Source organism: Chrysemys picta, chromosome 10, assembly GCF_011386835.1.
Source record: "Chrysemys picta bellii isolate R12L10 chromosome 10, ASM1138683v2, whole genome shotgun sequence".
In the NCBI taxonomy this organism is placed as follows: Eukaryota; Metazoa; Chordata; order Testudines; family Emydidae; genus Chrysemys; species Chrysemys picta.
The window spans coordinates 38,757,718-38,774,888 of NC_088800.1; the positions used below are offsets into that span (position 1 = coordinate 38,757,718).

General features: G+C 50.2%; 2 protein-coding genes across 2 annotated transcripts; both read right to left on the reverse strand.

Annotated features, from left to right (window-relative positions):
- Window positions 1–559: 559 nt before the first annotated feature.
- On the reverse strand, window positions 560–3,951 carry LOC101944524 (zona pellucida sperm-binding protein 3-like). Its single transcript, XM_024112149.3, has 9 exons — window positions 3,494–3,951; window positions 2,627–2,745; window positions 2,433–2,536; window positions 2,175–2,352; window positions 1,977–2,097; window positions 1,766–1,857; window positions 1,538–1,680; window positions 1,269–1,394; window positions 560–835 (listed from the first exon to the last, which is right to left on the reverse strand). Exons 1-9 carry the CDS (start codon window positions 3,932–3,934, stop codon window positions 729–731), a joined length of 1,431 nt encoding a protein of 476 aa, XP_023967917.2. The 5' UTR covers window positions 3,935–3,951; the 3' UTR covers window positions 560–728.
- Window positions 3,952–8,218: 4,267 nt separating this feature from the next.
- LOC101944263 (zona pellucida sperm-binding protein 3-like) lies at window positions 8,219–11,470 on the reverse strand. Its single transcript, XM_005311610.3, has 9 exons — window positions 11,014–11,470; window positions 10,254–10,372; window positions 10,060–10,163; window positions 9,802–9,979; window positions 9,604–9,724; window positions 9,395–9,486; window positions 9,167–9,309; window positions 8,904–9,023; window positions 8,219–8,376 (listed from the first exon to the last, which is right to left on the reverse strand). The coding sequence occupies exons 1-9, from the start codon at window positions 11,452–11,454 to the stop codon at window positions 8,270–8,272; spliced, it is 1,425 nt and encodes a 474-aa protein (XP_005311667.3). The 5' UTR covers window positions 11,455–11,470; the 3' UTR covers window positions 8,219–8,269.
- Between the last annotated feature and the right edge of the window lie 5,701 nt (window positions 11,471–17,171).

Sequence of the window (17,171 nt, forward strand, 5' to 3'; positions counted from 1 at the left end):
AAGGGTGGGATGTGTTCTATACAGTGGTAGAGAGAGCAAAGCCCTTTAGACTTGGGTTTGAGTAGAGGCTGCCGTGGGTGTATGGTCAGTGTGGAACAGGGTTCACTGATCTGCAGGTCATGCCCCAGAGCATGAGCAGAAATGAAGATTTTTAGACCATCTTTGCCTAGGCCCTGTGGTACCAGTAGAAGGGTGGCCTACACAACCATATCTAACTTAAGCCCAAAGAATTCACAGCAGAGGTGATTTCAGTCTATGGTAAAAAGAACTTGGCTTCTCACTTTAAACAGAAGTATCAGAGGGAAGTTATCCTAGAGCATCACCCAACTCTAGTAATGGAATCAGGAGGAACTCTCATTGAGTCTGTTTCACTCACAGGACACAGTGGCTGGGGGAAAAATGTGTGTTCTCTCTAGTGCTAGAGCCCTGTAATGGTTACAGCTGCCAAGTCAGAAGGAGGGAAATGCCCCTGCCATTTGCTTATGAGAGATACCAGCCATTAGACTCTTGGAACCTGAAGGCAGGAAGCTCTGCTCTCTTCACCCTCACATGATCTCTCCTTGTGGAGCCCATTGGTGTGTCCATGATGTGGTAGGTGCATCAACCACATAATTTCCTTCCCCATAGAAGGGAAGGCATCTCCCTTGCCCATTAAGAATAAGTCATGGACCAGACTCAGTTTACTGAATTTATTTACATTAGACAGAAGGTAGAAGGCAGGTGACTGCTCAGGCACTAGAACGGCTGCATCTTCTATATACAAGTAACCCCAGAGTAATGAAGGCCAGTGCAATGGCAGCTGCCACAGAGATCAGCCCAACTGTAGAAGAGAATCCTACAAGAGGAAGAACACATCGTTAAGACTGCAAGTAGTTGCTTTTCCAACTACCTCTCCAAAAAAATCCACCACAGACTTGCTGGGTACATTAGTGAAGGCCACAGTTAATAAAATTGAGGGGATATTTGAGCTATATTGAAGGGTTGTGTTTTTTGAAGTGGTTGCAGGTCTCAGGCACAACTGGTTTCCCAGCAGATAAGCCCAGGCGCCAATGTTTGACTGGCTCTGGTTGGACTATCTAAACAAGGAGCCCTCCTTGAGCCTTGTTGACTCATTCCTAACATCCCCTCCTTGGACTAAGGGATTCTTACAGCTGAATTTGCAAGACCCATTTCTTCCATCCTTTAGATCAACTTTTCCAAGTCAACCTAATGTAGATTAGTAAGTGACAATAGAGGCACCATGTGACTTGTTCACAAGAACTAGTTACCCTCTGAGGCAGCGTTCTCTGCTTCCATTTGATCGGTTGAGACATCCCTGGATCCTCGATAAGCATCAAAGATGAATAGAGGTCCTACCACAACATCAGCCTCAGCTTCCCTCATGAAGGGGTCATCTGTATTGGTGAGAGAAGCACTGCTAGAGCACCAATACATGTCAGGTTAGTCTCATCCATCCCATTTTGGGTGGAAGATCCCCTAGGAAGAGTCCATTGGAGTAAGCCAGACATCTTCCCAAGTGAAGTGGGACAGAACCTACCATGCCTGGAGGCCACATCTCTCTGGAAGCGCCTCCCTGGCCATCTGTCCAGAGGTCTGACTCTCCCAGACTGTCCAGCCAGCCCACAGTTCCCAGTCTCACAGCACCTGCAGATGTCTCTGGTGCCTTCCACTGGAGACCAGCTGCAACAGAACAGGAACAATCTACAGTGAAGTGTTCTGTTCTAGGCTGCCCATCACTCCCCTGGTGGGGTTCTAGTCTACTCACATGTTGCCTGCTTTGTTGAAGGAACAAGCCTTGTTCAAGGGATCTGGGGCTTGCTCAGCTGCAGTGACTTTCAGATGGCAGGTGATGTAGATCTGGAGGGGAAGTGGGAAGAGGGGTTAGTACCATCCCGGGGACACTAACACCTACTTAGCTGGGTGGGAGGGGAAAGAGGAGGGGGAAAACCGACTTGGAGCAGAAATATGGAGCTCACCAAGTTCCTAGCATCTCCTGCAAACCTGAACACATCCACCATGAACTGCAGCGTGTCCTGCCTGGGCCTGGGGGATATGAAGGCTGAGGTGGTGTCATCTGATCTCCCATCCACCAGGCATCTAGACACAAGAACCAAGGTTCAGTGAGAGTCCCTGATCGGTCTTGTTTTAGACTAGAAAGGGCTCCCAGCTCTTACCCATTGAAGTCAATGACAGCATAGCGGGGAGAGGAGTCCCTGTCTGGGGTCAGAGTGGCCACACAGCTGTCCACAAAGAGCCTCAGAGCCACATGGTTCCCAGTGCTGACATCAGCTTGGATATGCATGACCTCCCCCAGCTGGAATCCATTGGAGGGTCTCTCAGCACTCCAGTCATCTGCAAGGCAAGCTCACAGTGAGCAGGACAGACAGGCAAGCAGGGCGGGGCTCCCCTGAAGGCTCCTCCCACCCACCTACCATTCATCAGGCGCAGGGAGAAACCCAGCCTCTCCTCAGCAGACAGGGTGGAGTGGAAGGGAACCCACGTTGGCTTGATGGCTTTACTGCTCACGTTGTCCTTCCTGTGAGAGGAGCAAACCTCAGTCACTGAGCCAGATCCCACAACAGGGTCTGAATGGGAGGGAGGAGACCTGAGCATCTCAGACACTCACCTCGGGTAGTGACACTCAATGGGAATCACAGCCGGATTGGTTCTTAGGATCACTGGGTTGCTGGCAGGGGTGGGGTTATAGTTCAGGCTTGTGCTGTAAACTAGAGAGTCTGGGGTCATCTGAGAAGAACCAGACATGGAAGGGTTAACACTAGACTACATGGCATTTGAAAGTTACTTAAGATGAGCCCAAGAACAAGCCTCAGCCAGATGGAAACAAGAGCTCAAGTTTTCCAACAAGTGCCCAGTCAACTGGCAACTGCCTTTGGAAGGGCTGGACACTAGAAGCGGGGGGATTGCAGCGCTCAATCTGCTAGAGCAGCCTTAGGAATACTAGAGCCACTGTAGTGCCATTTTACACAGCTCTACTCACTAGGTTCCTCTGTGCAGGTTATGAAGGAATATCAGACTGTAAAACCCCCAAGTTTCTATCAGCTTCTTTCAGGTGAATTTTGACCAGGGATTAAGGAAGCCAATTGTCTGTCCCTTTCCCTCCTACAGCTTATGTGGAGCTCAGGCTAACGCCAACCAGTGTATTCAGTTGAGTGGTCCTGTCCGTAGAGTCTCCAGACAAGCTTTCAACAGGGTGTGTGTGTGTCCAGAAATAAAGTGTCTGAGCCACCAGACCACCCGCTTCAGCCTTCACTCATGAGCCTGCTTTAGGAGCCAAGCTGGGCAGAATTCTATGACTGGTGCAGGAGATTGAAGGCTAGGAAGAAGAACCCAGGAAAAACAGGGAGCTTGTCAATGTCAGGAACAAAATGCCACCCACTGTTTTCTCCCCCACCCCATTTTTAACCCTATCAGACAAGACAGGGGTAGTGATGCTAGGGATCAGTAGGGGCTCCTGGTGTGCATGAATCCTTACCTGCAAGGTGCTGCCACATTCATGGAGCCCAGCTGTAAAAGTCATTGTGTTCTCTGCAGCATTAAGGGACGTGTACTGGCAGGCAGCCGGGCCAAGGCTCAGGTCAGAAGCTTCGATCAGTCGCCCCGTCCCAAACAGATCCCTGTGCACAGCGATCACCAGCTGAGCCGCCTCACACTGCACCATGACAGGCTGCAGTGGGGACACAGCCCTGAGCTGGGAAGAATCAACCCGAGCCCAGGGGTAGGGGTGGGCAAGAGAGGGCACATGGGCTCTTCTGCGAGGGGGCTCAGCCCTGGGGGTGGGTCTCCAGATGGCTGAGTCTCTCCTAGAGAAATCCCAGGGATTGTAACCAGTCACCCCACTGACCACCCAGCAAAGGAGAGCAAAGCCCAGGCTGCTTCTTTGTCTCATCCTGCCTGCCTGCAGCAAACCCAGCATAGAGGGAAACTGCTGCTCTGGGGCCTTTATACCCTGACCTAGAGCCAGGTGACAGCTGCCCCAAGTAATTAACACCCTCCCCAATCTGCAGTCAGCTGGGGCCCAATCACACCCACTGCCCACACTCTGGTCCAGGGAAATAAGAGGACCAATGGGAATCAGCCCCACCTGTTGGTCAGTTCACCAGCTGCAGTTTAGGAAATTTCTGCCCTGTTTCATTCAATGGAAGGCTAAGGGTGGGCTCCACCACAAAGGGACCCAGGCCTCTCAATCCCAGATTTAGACCTGTAAATCCTGGGTTTGGTTCCATCATGATTAGCAAACCACACTCAGGGGGGTGGGATAGCTCAGTGGTTTGAGTATTGGCCTGTTAAACCCAGGGTTGTAAGTTCAATCCTTTAGGGGGCCACTTAGGGATCTGGGGCAAAATCAGTTCTGCTAGTGAAGGCAGGGGGCTGGACTCAATGACCTTTCAGGGTCCCTTCCAGTTCTATGAAATAGGTATATCTAACTCCATAGGTGCCTAAATTCACTCAGTAGAACCCAAGTTTTTACAGTATAAAGTTCCTTAGGTGCCCATGTTTCAGCCTCTGGGCACATGCACAGCTGCCTCCCTCTAGGAGTCTAGGCACCTATCTCCCACCTAAGCCCAGAGCAATCCATGAGGTTTGTTTTTCAAAGCCAAGAGAGGGCCTGTCCTGGGGGGAGAATCCATGTGAAACTGAGATTCCTGGGACAGGGACTTACACACTTCTCAGGGCAGCCAGGGCTGTGCATCACCCTAGTTGCCACCTGTCTCCATATGAGAGAGCCTTGCCTGTGTTAGCTCCCCAATGCAACCAGCCCCTCAGCCCCTACAGCATTCTTCTCTGGGCTAGCCCAGCCCTGTCTTTTGCCTTGCAGTTGACAAGCAATGCACCCCAGGCTTCAAGTCCCTTCAAAGTGTCCTGCTGTGGGGTTCAGCCCCGATCACTGGATACCCACTGATACCCAAAGGAACAGCGCACCCTTGTTTGCCAGTTTGGCTTTAGCTCACTGCTCTTGTATCACACACAGCACTTCAGCTCAATTCTAAAGCAAAAGGAGATTAATTCTACAGTCTAGAAAAGTGTTGTCATCCCAGTTCCCTCCAGCATTTTCAGCCAAGCGTGGCTGTGACCCCTTTTTCATGATGCCAACTCTCTGTCAGTTTACTTCCTAGGCACTTGATGTCAAGGTGTCTTTTTGCCCTTCAAATATACCAGAATGCACCTTTGATGTTTGCCTCTAGCTAGGGTTCCCTCTCCAATGTTGACTTCTTCCTGTTAGTTTCTTTCTGAAGTCTCTGCCAGCTTCTCATTAGCATTTGACTTAGATGTTGTATGGCATATAATACACAATGGTCATCATGGAGATTAGCATCGCCCACCACACCTGTCTGCAGGACTTTGTCTCAAGACCCACTACCTTTGAGAGGCCTGCTTTATCTACATGGCCCACAGAGCCTAATTTTCAGTGCTCCTTGCATATTTCCCATACCTACATCTCACAATGGTTATGATGACCAGTGTGACCCGGGGTTTCATTAGAGAACTTACATGACATTCTCTTGGTGAACCCAGGGGGTCCCTGTGCCCCTGTGTCTCCCAGTGCCCTCTGCCAGTTGGCATCATGAGGTTCTTGGGTCATGAGTACCCCTGCGGCAATCTAGTTGCCTGCATCAAGGGCAAGCTCCAAAAGCTAGTCCATATGAAGTTATTCAGGTTTATTTCTGGTTTGATGGAGCAACCAATGGGACTGCTGCGTGCCCTGCATAGAATGACAGTGTGCCCAGAGATAGACAGACACCTGTTCTCAACACCATACCTGTGGGGAGCCCATGGGATGGCATGCAACTGTTCCATTCCACTGCTGGCTCTTAATATGTATTTGTACCTACAGCACTAATAACTGATCAAGGCTTCACAGCCCTATACTAGTGCAAGGCAGCTCTCATGCTCCAGCATCTTAGAGCTAAGCTACCTGAGAGGTTACATCATGTTCCTCCTGGGAAAGCTAGGAATAAAACCCAGGTCACTCCAGATGACCTCAGTCACAGCCATGCTGCCGTCTGAAATGAATGCATGGAGGTAATGTGGTTGGTTACCCTTCCTGGGTTTGTAACTGGTCACTAATTTTGACTTAGCCGCACTGAACCTCAGAGTCTCCTCCATGAAATGAGGACAGTAATGATTCCTGCTGTTTGTGTAGATACAGCCAACATCATTTGGGAGGGAGAGAAACAAGTTGAGTGCAGAAAAAGAAGGTGGATTTGAGGGATGTCAGGGCCTTGGAGCTTCCCAACTGGAGGACCCAGATTTTGGTGGAAGGGCTGGAATTGTGCCAGAGGCAGGGGAAATGTACCTACGGCATGGGGGCTGGATCTCCGCTAGTCAGAGAGGGGACAAGAACAGAGGGGCCATGGGAATATGGGCTGAAAAGCATTGAGAGAAGTGGTCTGATGGTTGAGACGCCACCTTGGCATGCAAGAGACCAAGGTTAAGTTCCACACTGTGCCAAAGCCATCCTGGGCAATCTCATGTAATCATCCTGCGTGTTAGTCTTTTCCCTGCTTGTGTGAAAGGCAGTCAGCACTCCCCTACCACCCAGGGGTGCTGTTAGGGGCATTTTTATACTGTGTGCAAAGTGCTGACATTAATCAGCCCCCATCACTACCTTTATAGCTCAAAGTCCCTTCCAAGTCTAGGTGCACAGCAAGCCTACAAAGGCCATTGCTCTGAGAGTGCTACATTTGGTTGAGGAAAAAGGGGCTGCTCCTTCCCCACTATCTTGCCCACCAGCTTCAATGCCCCACTACAGCATCATATGGCAGAGAGGCTGAATAACCACTGCTGCAGAGAACTAGTTCTGGGAACATACACCATGCTACTCCCCTATACCCTCCCTGGGCTTGCTGATAGCACATCTTGTGTGTGCAGCCCTGGGCGAGATCTGCTCCCCAGGCACTTATAGGAGAAAGGTTATTTGAACAAATGATGTCCTGTCACATAGCAGGGTGGGCTGTGTTCTCTACAGTGGTAGAGAGATCAAGATAGTAGAGCCCTTTAGACTTCAGTTTGAGCAGAGTTGCCCCAGGTGCATGATCAGTTTGGAGCAGGCCTCACTGATCTGCAGGTCATGGCCCAGAGCACAAGCAGAAACTGGAAGATTTTCTTAGACTGGGGTGGGCAAACAAAGGCCTGCAGGCCACATCTGGACCTTTTAATCCAGGCCTTGAGCGCTTGCCGGGGGCTTGCTCTGCCCACCCAGTGATCCCCACTCACAACTCCTCGATGAGCACCATCTGCCTGCCGTCACACTGCACAGGTGCAAGTGGTATTGCTTACCCAGACTTCACTGGGCTGTTTCCAGAATCAGAACCCTGCCCCTACATGACAGGGCACCCTGTCCCCACAGCACCAGCCTCCACCTAAACTGGCCAATGATCAAGACCAGCAGCATCACAGGATACCACCCTCTGGACTCTCACAACCGCCCAAGGGCCTCACCCATCCCAGCTAGGGGGCCTTGTACAGCCACTTTGGTGTCACTGCCAGCAGGGCCCCTAGGAGTCCCTGAGGAGGTGATTTCAGTCCATGGTGAGAAGAACTTGGTGAGCCTGCTCACCTTACACACAAGGATCAGGGGGAAGTTACCCTAGAGCAGCAGTTCCCAAACTGTGGGTTAGGACCCCAAGTAGGTCATGACCTCATTTTAATGGGGTTGCTAGAGCTGTGGTAGACTGGCTGGGGCTGAAGCCACAGTCTGAGCCCTACTGCTCAGGGCCAAAGGCAAAGGGCTTCAGTCCCCCCCCCCCCCATCCCATCCCCAGGGCTGAAGCCTTAGGGTTTGACCCCTTGGGCTAGGACAGTAATTGTCATCAGAAGGGGGTTGTGGTACAATGAAGTTTGAGAACTACTGTCCTAGAGCATCACCTAAAGCCAGTCATGGAGTCTGTTTCACTCAGAGTACACAGTGGCTGGGCAAAATGTGTGTTCTCTCTACTGCTAGAGCCCTGTAATGATTCCATCTGGACAATTCAGAAGGAGGGAAGTCCCCTGCTATTTGCTTATGAGAGATACCAGCCATTAGACTCTTGGAACCTGAAGGCAGGAAGCTCTGCTCTCTTCACCCTCACATGATCTCTCCTTGTGGAGCCCATTGGGGTGTCCATGATGTGGTTGGTGCATCAACCACACCATTTCCTTCCCCACAGAAGGGAAGGCATCTCCCTTGCCCATTAAGAATAAGTCATGGACCAGACTCAATTTACTGAATTTATTTACATTAGACAGAAGGTACAAGGCAGGTGACTGCTCAGGCACTAGAACGGCTGCATCTTCTGTATACAAGTATCCCCAGAGTAATGAAGGCCAGTGCAATGGCAGCTGCCATGGAGATCAGCCCAGCTATAGAAGAGAATCCTACAAGAGGAAGAACACATTATTAAAACTGCAAGTAATTGCTTTTCCAACTACCTTTCCAAAAATCCACCATGGACTTGCTGGATATGTTAGTGACAGGCACAGTTAATAAAGTTGGGGATTTTATTTGAGCTATATTGAAGGGTTGTTGTTTTTTTTGAAGTGGTTTTTAGCCATACCAACCGGGTAATGTTTACTAGAAGTGGCTAGAGTAGGAGATCAGCACCTGTTTATAAATCCCACTAGATAATAGGTTGCAGGTCTCCTGCCACAACTGGTGTCCCAGCAGATAAGCCCAGGCTGCAATGGGTGACAGTCCTATGTTTGGCTGGCTCTGGTTGGACCATTTCAATGAGGAGCCCTCCTTGAGTCTTGTTGACTCATTACACTCACTCTCGGATTCTTACAGCTGACTTTGCAAGACCCATTTCTTCCATCCTTTAGATCAGCTTTTCCAAGCCAACCTAATGTAGATTAATAAGTGACAAGAGGCACCATGTGACTTGTTCTTCACTAGAACTAGTTACCCTCTGAGGTGGCCTTCTCTGCTTCCATTTGATCAGTTGAGACATCCCTGGATCCTCGATAAGCATCAAAGATGACTAGGGGTCCTACCACAACATCAGCTTCCCTCACCAAGGGGTCACCTGTATTGGTGAGAGAAGCACTACTAGAGAACCAATACATGTCAGGTTAGTCTCATCCATCCCATTTTGGATGGAAGATCCCCTAGGAACAGTCTGTTGAAGTAAGCCAGACATCTTCCCAAGTGAAGTGGGACAGAACCTACCATGCCTGGAGGCCACATCTCTCTGGAAGCGCCTCCCTGGCCATCTGTCCAGAGGTCTGACTCTCCCAGACTGTCCAGCCAGCCCACAGTTCCCAGTCTCACAGCACCTGCAGATGTCTCTGGTGCCTTCCACTGGAGACCAGCTGCAACAGAACAGGAACAATCTACAGTGAAGTGTTCTGTTCTAGGCTGCCCATCACTCCCCCGGTGGGGTTCTAGTCTACTCACATGTTGCCTGCTTTGTTGAAGGAACAAGCCTTGAACAAGGCATCTGGGGCTTGCTCAGCTGCAGTGACTTTCAGATGGCAGGTGATGTAGATCTGGAGGGGAAGTGGGAAGAGGGGTTAGGACCATCCCAGGGGACACCAACACCTACTTAGCTGGGGGGGGGGGAGAAGAGGGGGAAAACCGACTTGGAGCAGAAATATGGAGCTCACCAAGTTCCTAGCATCTCCTGCAAACCTGAACACATCCACCATGAACTGCAGTGTGTCCTGCCTGGGCCTGGGGGATATGAAGGCTGAGGTGGTGTCATCTGATCTCCCATCCACCAGGCATCTAGACAGAAGAACCAAGAGTCAGTGAGAGTCCCTGATCAGTCTTGTTTTAGACTAGAAAGGGCTCCCAGCTCTTACCCATTGAAGTCAATGACAGCATAGCGGGGAGAGGAGTCCCTGTCTGGGGTCAGGGTGGCCACACAGCTGTCCACAAAGAGCCTCAAAGCCACATGGTTCCCAGTGCTGACATCAGCTTGGATATGCATGACCTCCCCCAGCTGGAATCCATTGGAGGGTCTCTCAGCACTCCAGTCATCTGCAAGGCAAGCTCACAGTGAGCAGGACAGACAGGCAAGCAGGGTGGGGCTCCCCTGAGGTCTCCTCCCACCCACCTACCATTCATCAGGCGCAGGGAGAAACCCAGCCTCTCCTCAGCAGACAGGGTAGAGCTGAAGGGAACCCACGTTGGCTTGATGGCTTTGCTGCTCACATTGTCCTTCCTGTGAGAGGAGCAAACCTCAGTCACTGAGCCACATCCCACAACAGGGTCTGAATGGGAGGGAGGGGACCTGAGCATCTCAGACACTCACCTGGGGTAGTGACACTCAATGGGAATCACAGCTGGATTCGTTCTCAGGATCACTGGGTTGCTGGCAGGGGTGGGGTTATAGTTCAGGCTTGTGCTGTAAACCAGGGAGTCTGGGGTCATCTGGAAGGAGGGGGACATTGGACAGATTAAGGGGAAGTAGTTAATATTGAGCTTAACAGCTCTCAGCTGAAGACAGTTCTCTAGTCCACAGGAAGTGGGCATGTCTTTCAATAAGTGGTTCCTGCGCTCATTCTGCTGGAGCAGCCATCAGAATACTGGAGCTACCATAGTGACCTCTTCTGCATGACTCTGCTGACTGTGGCACTTGCCTTAGAATAGGCACAGAGGAAACCAGAGTAACCCCCAAGTACAACATACTCACACCACTACTCAAATTGAGCTACCAGAGTACAGAAACACATTCAGCTGCCCCCTTCCTGTCTACTGTCTTTGCAGAGCTCAGAGATTTCAGGGTGCCAGACTCCATTTTACTGGCAGTAAAATTCCCTGGCTTGGACTAGGCACAAGTGTCCAGTGGTGAAATCTGACAAAACCACCACAGCTCCCTCCCCCCGCATGCTCTTAAGCCTGCTTTTGGAACACATGAAATAATTCAACTATAAGGAGACTGACGACTAAGAAACAGACCCCCCCAAAAAATAGCCAGTTGGTCAGTAACTGAGCCAAGGCCCTGCACAGTACTGTTACCCTTCTTAAGCCACACAAATAGGAAGCTCCTGGCTTATATGAAGCGGCCTTACCTGCAAGGTGCTGCCACATTCATGGAGCCCAGCTGCAAAGGTCACTGTGTTCTCTGCAGCATTAAGGGACGTGTACTGGCAGGCAGCTGGGCCAAGGCTCAGGTCAGCAGCTTTGATCAGTTGCCCTGTCCCAAACAGATCCCTGTGCACAGTGATCACCAGCTGAGCCTCCTCACACTGCACCGTGACAGGCTGCCGCAAGGACACAGCCCTGAGCTGGGAAGAATCAACTCGAGCCCAGGGGTAGGGCTGGGCAAGAGAGGGCACATGGGCTCTTCTGCGAGGGGGCTCAGTCCTGGGGGATGGTCTCCAGATGGCTGAGTCTCTCCTAGAGAAATCCCAGGGATTGTAACCAGTCACCCCACTGACCACCCAGCACAGGAGAGCAAAGCCCAGGCTGCCTCTATATCCCATCCTGCCTGCCTGCAGCAAACCCAGCATGGAGAGAAACTGCTGCTCTGGGCCCTTTATACCCTGCAGCTAAAGCCAGCTCACAGCTGCCCCAGGTAATTATCACCCTCCCCTAGCCTGCAGGCAGCTGGAGCTCAATCACATCCACCACCCATCACTGGAGCAAGGAAATGGGAGGACCAATGGGAATCAGCCCCACCTGTTGGTCAGTTCATCAGTTGTATTCTAGGCGATTCTTGTGATGTTTCATTCAATTAAAGGCTGAAACATTTTGATGTGGATGTGAAATATCGGCTGTGCAGAGTCTGCAGTGCTGATGCTCAATGCCAAAGGGGATTTTTACCATGGAGCAGTGATAGCTGCATCATGGTTAAGTTTGTAACACAATCTCTGTTTAAATTCTTGGTCTCTGAATTTTGCCTCTTATCTGAACTTGGTTGGGTTATCTGCTCGGCGACCCGTCAGGTTCCCTTCGTTTGACCTTTTCACCTCACTCCTATCCCTGTTATCTCATTAGTTGTCCCCTGGAATCATTTGGCTTCCAGGTCCTGTGGATCCCCCCCTCAGGCTGGGAGGAGGTCCTTTAGGAGTGGGCAGGCTTCCTGGATCCCAATAGGATCTGAACTTGGCCTAGATAGTCAGATCAGCTCCCAAACTGGCATTCTAGTTCAGTGGCTGAGATGCATTTTGGGATGCAAACTTGAGTTCATTTGACCAAAGGGTTTTCCAGCTACAGCTCTCCCAAGTGGCCTGGTTTTAAATGTTGAGTATCCTGTTTGAACAGCCTTTTCATGATATTTTTGCACTGCTAGGAAATGATTGGGGTGGGATCCATGTGAAATGGAGATTGTTGGGCTACCCCTGCTGAGGGCTAATGTCCAGTCCGAAGAACAAGTTCCAAAACTTAGCCTATCCAAAATCATTCTGTTTTGTTTCTGGTCCTGCGGAAGGGCCCAGGGGTTTTCTGTGAGCCCCGCAGGCCGTGCCCGTATACACAGATAAACCCAGGACTCCTCTTTCAACCAGGGGACAGTGCACAGGGCTGGGAACCATGACCCAACTCCTCAAAGGTAGTTAGGCTCAATGGAACTTAGGAGCCTAAATACCTTGGAAGAACTGGGCCCAGGAGACTGTAAATTCAAGAGTTGTTGCTTCCAGTGATGGCTGTTCATATTTATGTGTATTTATACTTGACTGTAGCTTCCTCTGCATGCACTAGGGGAGACAGGTCTCATTCTCCCCTATTTTACAGGTAAGGTCACCAAGAGGCTGCACAATGGTCCTCTTGGGAAAGGTCACATTAAAATCTAGGTCATTAATATGGCAGACATGAGTGTCATCCACTGAGCCAGGCTGTTTGTTGAAGCAAACATCTGAAGCATGTGTTTGGTTGTTCTGACAGTAGCCACAGCTCTAACCACTAGAAAACACTTCCATTCCCAACACAGGCACAGAACCAGGCAGCCTGAATCTACTGCTGTCTAACAAACCATTGAACAGTCCACTTACACAGTGGATTAGCTGATTGGGCAGAGGGCCATGGGCTGGTTCTAAAGGGCTTGCATTAAAGTGGATGCCGATCACGGTTGGGCATTTTATGGTTCCACATGATGGAATTTCGCTGTGGCCAGTTTCATGAAGGCCACAGCTAAATTTCTCTTTAAAACCAAATTTTGCTTCTTTTTTTTTCTCCAAAATCACTTACATGGGACTTTAGGTAAGTGGCCACTAATTTTGGTCCTTTGTCACCATGCCTTAGTTCCTCTGTGTGAGATGGGGATGATTACACCCCCCCTCCTTAACTTCAGTTTTGGGTAGATAAATGCAGTCATGTTTAGGAGGCAGAGTGGAGGGATGTCAGGGGCTGGGAGCTGTCTAGAGTGGAACATAGGGCTGTGTTGAAAGCATAAGGAATGGTGAGAAGGTTAAAGTTGTCCTGGAGGCAACTGAGCAGTGGGCTGTAGCCCACAAAAGCTTATGCTCAAATAAATTTGTTAGTCTCTAAGGTGCCACAAATACTCCTGGTCTTTTTGCGGATACAGACTAACACGGCTGCTACTCTGAAACCTGAGCAGTCAGTATCTCGGCAGCACCGGGTGTGGGAAGGCTGGGAGAACAGAGGGGCTGTCAGGAATATGGTCAGGGGATAGAGCCAGCTCTGCTCTTTTGAGGGCAGTGTGTGCACAGAACCCTGCTCATGACCTTCAGCAGGGTAGTTGGGTGTTCTTGTGGTTGAAGCACTGGCTTTGGACTCACCAGCTGATGGTTAAATTCCTGGTTCTACCACCATATTCTTGGGTGACCACAACAACGTCACAGCCTCTCTATGCCTCAGTTTCCACAGCTGTAAGCTAGGGATAAAATTTCTTCCCCCCATCTTGTGTCAGCAGAGGCACTGACTCTGTGGGTGCTCTGGGGCTAGAACACCCACAGGAAAAAAATGGTGGGGGCTAAGCACTTAGTGCCTCCTGCCCACCAGCACACCCCATGGATCAGTGCCTCTGCCTCCCACCCGACACCTCCCATGAACAGCTGTTCTGCAGCATGCAGGAGGGAGGTGTGAGAATGCAGCATGCTCAGGGAAAGGGGTGGAACTGGGCAGGAAGAGGCAGGGCGGGTGTGAAGCAGGGGTGGGTATGGGGCCTTGGGGGAAGGGGTAGAATGGCATCAAGTATCCCCTAGCACCTTGGAAAGTTGGTGCCTGTGTATGTCAGGATATCTTCCCTCATGTTAGTGAGATACCCTGGTAGCATGGCAATAGGGAACAGCATAAAAACCACCTCCAGTTTTAAGTTCACTGGAGCTTCAGTGCTGTAAAGCACCAGTGTAGACCGTGCACCAGCACTGGTAGCTTCACCCCTTGTGCAGGTGATTTGGAGCACTGGGAGAGCTCTGCCATTAAAGCACTGCCAGTGTAGACTAGACACTTGGCAGCCTCTTGAGACTCAGGCTATGTCTTCACTTCCCGCCTGAATCGGCGGGTAGAACTCAATCTCTCGGAGATCGAATTATCCCATCTCATTGGGACGTGACAATCAATCCCCAAATCGACACTTGTACTCCACCAGCGGAGGTAGGAATAAGTGCCGTCGATGGGGGAGCCGTGGAGGTCGATTTGCCACCGTCCTCAGAGCGGGGTAAGTTGCCTAGGATACGTCGAACTCAGCTACGCTATTCGCGTAGCTGAATTTGCGTATCTTAAATCAACCTCCCCCCCCCCGTAGTGAGGACGTAGCCTAAGGGCAATAGCCTTGTGTAGTGAAAGCCTCATCAGCTCCAGGCCAAAGGCAGTGGTGTTAATCTTGATGTAAGGACCCCACATGACAGCAGCCCTTGCTCAGCTTTACCAATGATTCATCACTCACCCCAGTAAGAGACCGTGCGTCTGCCCAGTGTGAATTTGGTTAGTTCCCCTCCCAGCCCTTGGATCTAGTTATGCCTTTGCCTGGCAGATTACATGATTTGTGTCCGCTATCTCCTCCCCCTCTTGGGCCAAATCAGTCTTCTCAATTGCCCTAGTTTATGGAAGGTTTCAGAGTAGCAGCCGTGTTAGTCTGTATCCGCAAAAAGAAGAACAGGAGGACTTGTGGCACCTTAGAGACTAACAAATTTATTAGAGCATAAGCTTTCGTGGACTATAGCCCACTTCTTCGGATGCATATAGAATGGAACATATATTGAGGAGATATATATACACACATACAGAGAGCATAAACAGGTGGGAGTTGTCTTACCACCTCTGAGAGGCCAATTAATTAAGAGAAAAAAACTTGTGAAGTGATAATCAAGCTAGCCCAGCACAGACAGACAGTTAGATAACAAGTGTGAGAATACTTACAAGGGGAGATAGATTTCAATGTTTGTAATGGCCCAACCATTCCCAGTCCTTATTTAAACCGGAGTTGATTGTGTCTAGTTTGCATATCAATTCTAGCTCAGCAGTTTCTCGTTGGAGTCTGTTTTTGAAGTTTTTCTGTTGTAATATAGCCACCCGCAGGTCTGTCACTGAATGACCAGACAGGTTAAAGTGTTCTCCCACTGGTTTTTGAGTATTTTGATTCCTGATGTCAGATTTGTGTCCATTAATTCTTTTGCGTAGAGACTGTCCGGTTTGGCCAATGTACATGGCAGAGGGGCATTGCTGGCACATGATGGCATATATCACATTGGTAGATGTGCAGGTGAACGAGCCCCTGATGGTATGGCTGATGTGATTAGGTCCTATGATGATGTCACTGGAATAGATATGTGGACAGAGTTGACATCGGGGTTTGTTACAAGGATAGGTTCCTGGGTTAGTGGTTTTGTTCAGTGATGTGTGGTTGCTGGTGAGTATTTGCTTTAGGTTGGGGGGTTGTCTGTAAGCGAGGACAGGTCTGTCTCCCAAGATCTGTGAGAGTAAAGGATCATCTTTCAGGATAGGTTGTAGATCTCTGATGATGCGCTGGAGAGGTTTTAGTTGGGGGCTGAAGGTGACAGCTAGTGGTGTTCTGTTATTTTCTTTGTTGGGCCTGTCTTGTAGGAGGTGACTTCTGGGTACTAGTTTATGGAAGAACTCCACCCTTTGCACACACCACCACATTTGCTGCTTCACTAACTTAAGATTGTAGTGTAGACAGCCTAAGTGGACCTATGTTAGGTCAACTTACAGCCACTGCATTAAATTACCACTGTGGCCGCTGTTCATGTTATCCTCCTCCTGTTGGTGGTACATGTCCTCACCAGGATCACTTTTACCAACTGGAGAGGGGCCCACCTGGGGGACAGAGCCAGGGCTTCTCACCTCTGTGCTCCCAGCCAGGGGAAGGTGGCTGCCTGGGGCTTCTTGAAGAGAGATCCACACTTGGAGTCGAGCTGGCTGCCACGCTCCTAACAGGGACTCTGGGGGGCTGTAGGGCTCCCAGTGGGGAGCCCAGGTAGCAGCCGAAGCCAGGATGGCAGCCTGGCTTGGTGTGGAGACCTGGCAGCAGCCAGGCTGGGGAAACTGGCTTTCTTGTTAATTGCATGACTTCAGTGGAGCCATGAAATTGACAAGAATGACAGTCAGCTGATGCAAGGAACGGTATCTACATTGTCACTCCATCACCCTAACTACACTGACAGAAGCACTATACCACTCATTGAGGTGGTTTATTATGTTGCCATTGCAGGGGAGTTACATTGGCAGGAAGAACAAGTCTGCAAAAGCTGATTTTTTGTCAACAAAACTGTTCGATGTAGACAAGGCCATAGTGTTCCCCACAGCAGCACAGCTCTATGAAGAGGTTTAGGAGGCACACAGGCTTATTTCCTATTCCACATCTCCCCAATAGGAACACACCTCATAGCTGCTGGTATCCTTCACCCCAACATTACTGGGGCCATCAGTGTTCCTGCTCTCTATGCACCCACTTAGGGCCAGCTCTGTCCCCTGCATTGGCAGTTTTCACTGTAACATGACTTTCCAACCTACAGAGGTCATCAGAGCACAGCTGCAGAGTCCCTTCCCCACAATGTAAGGGATGTCAAGCAGCAGAGTTTTCTGATCAATCCAGATAGAGTGCAGGAGGTTGTTTAAGTGATGTTTGCTAGGACACTGTATAAACAAGGCAAGCCCTACTGAACCACCCCAGGGCCAGGATTATGACTAATGCCTGGCCACTGTAGTTACACCAGGGATGAGTTTGGTCCATTGGTAGCTGTTCTCATTAGCAATAGCCTCCATGCTACACTAGACTTTACAAGGTGTCAATTCTAGCTGGTGGAGG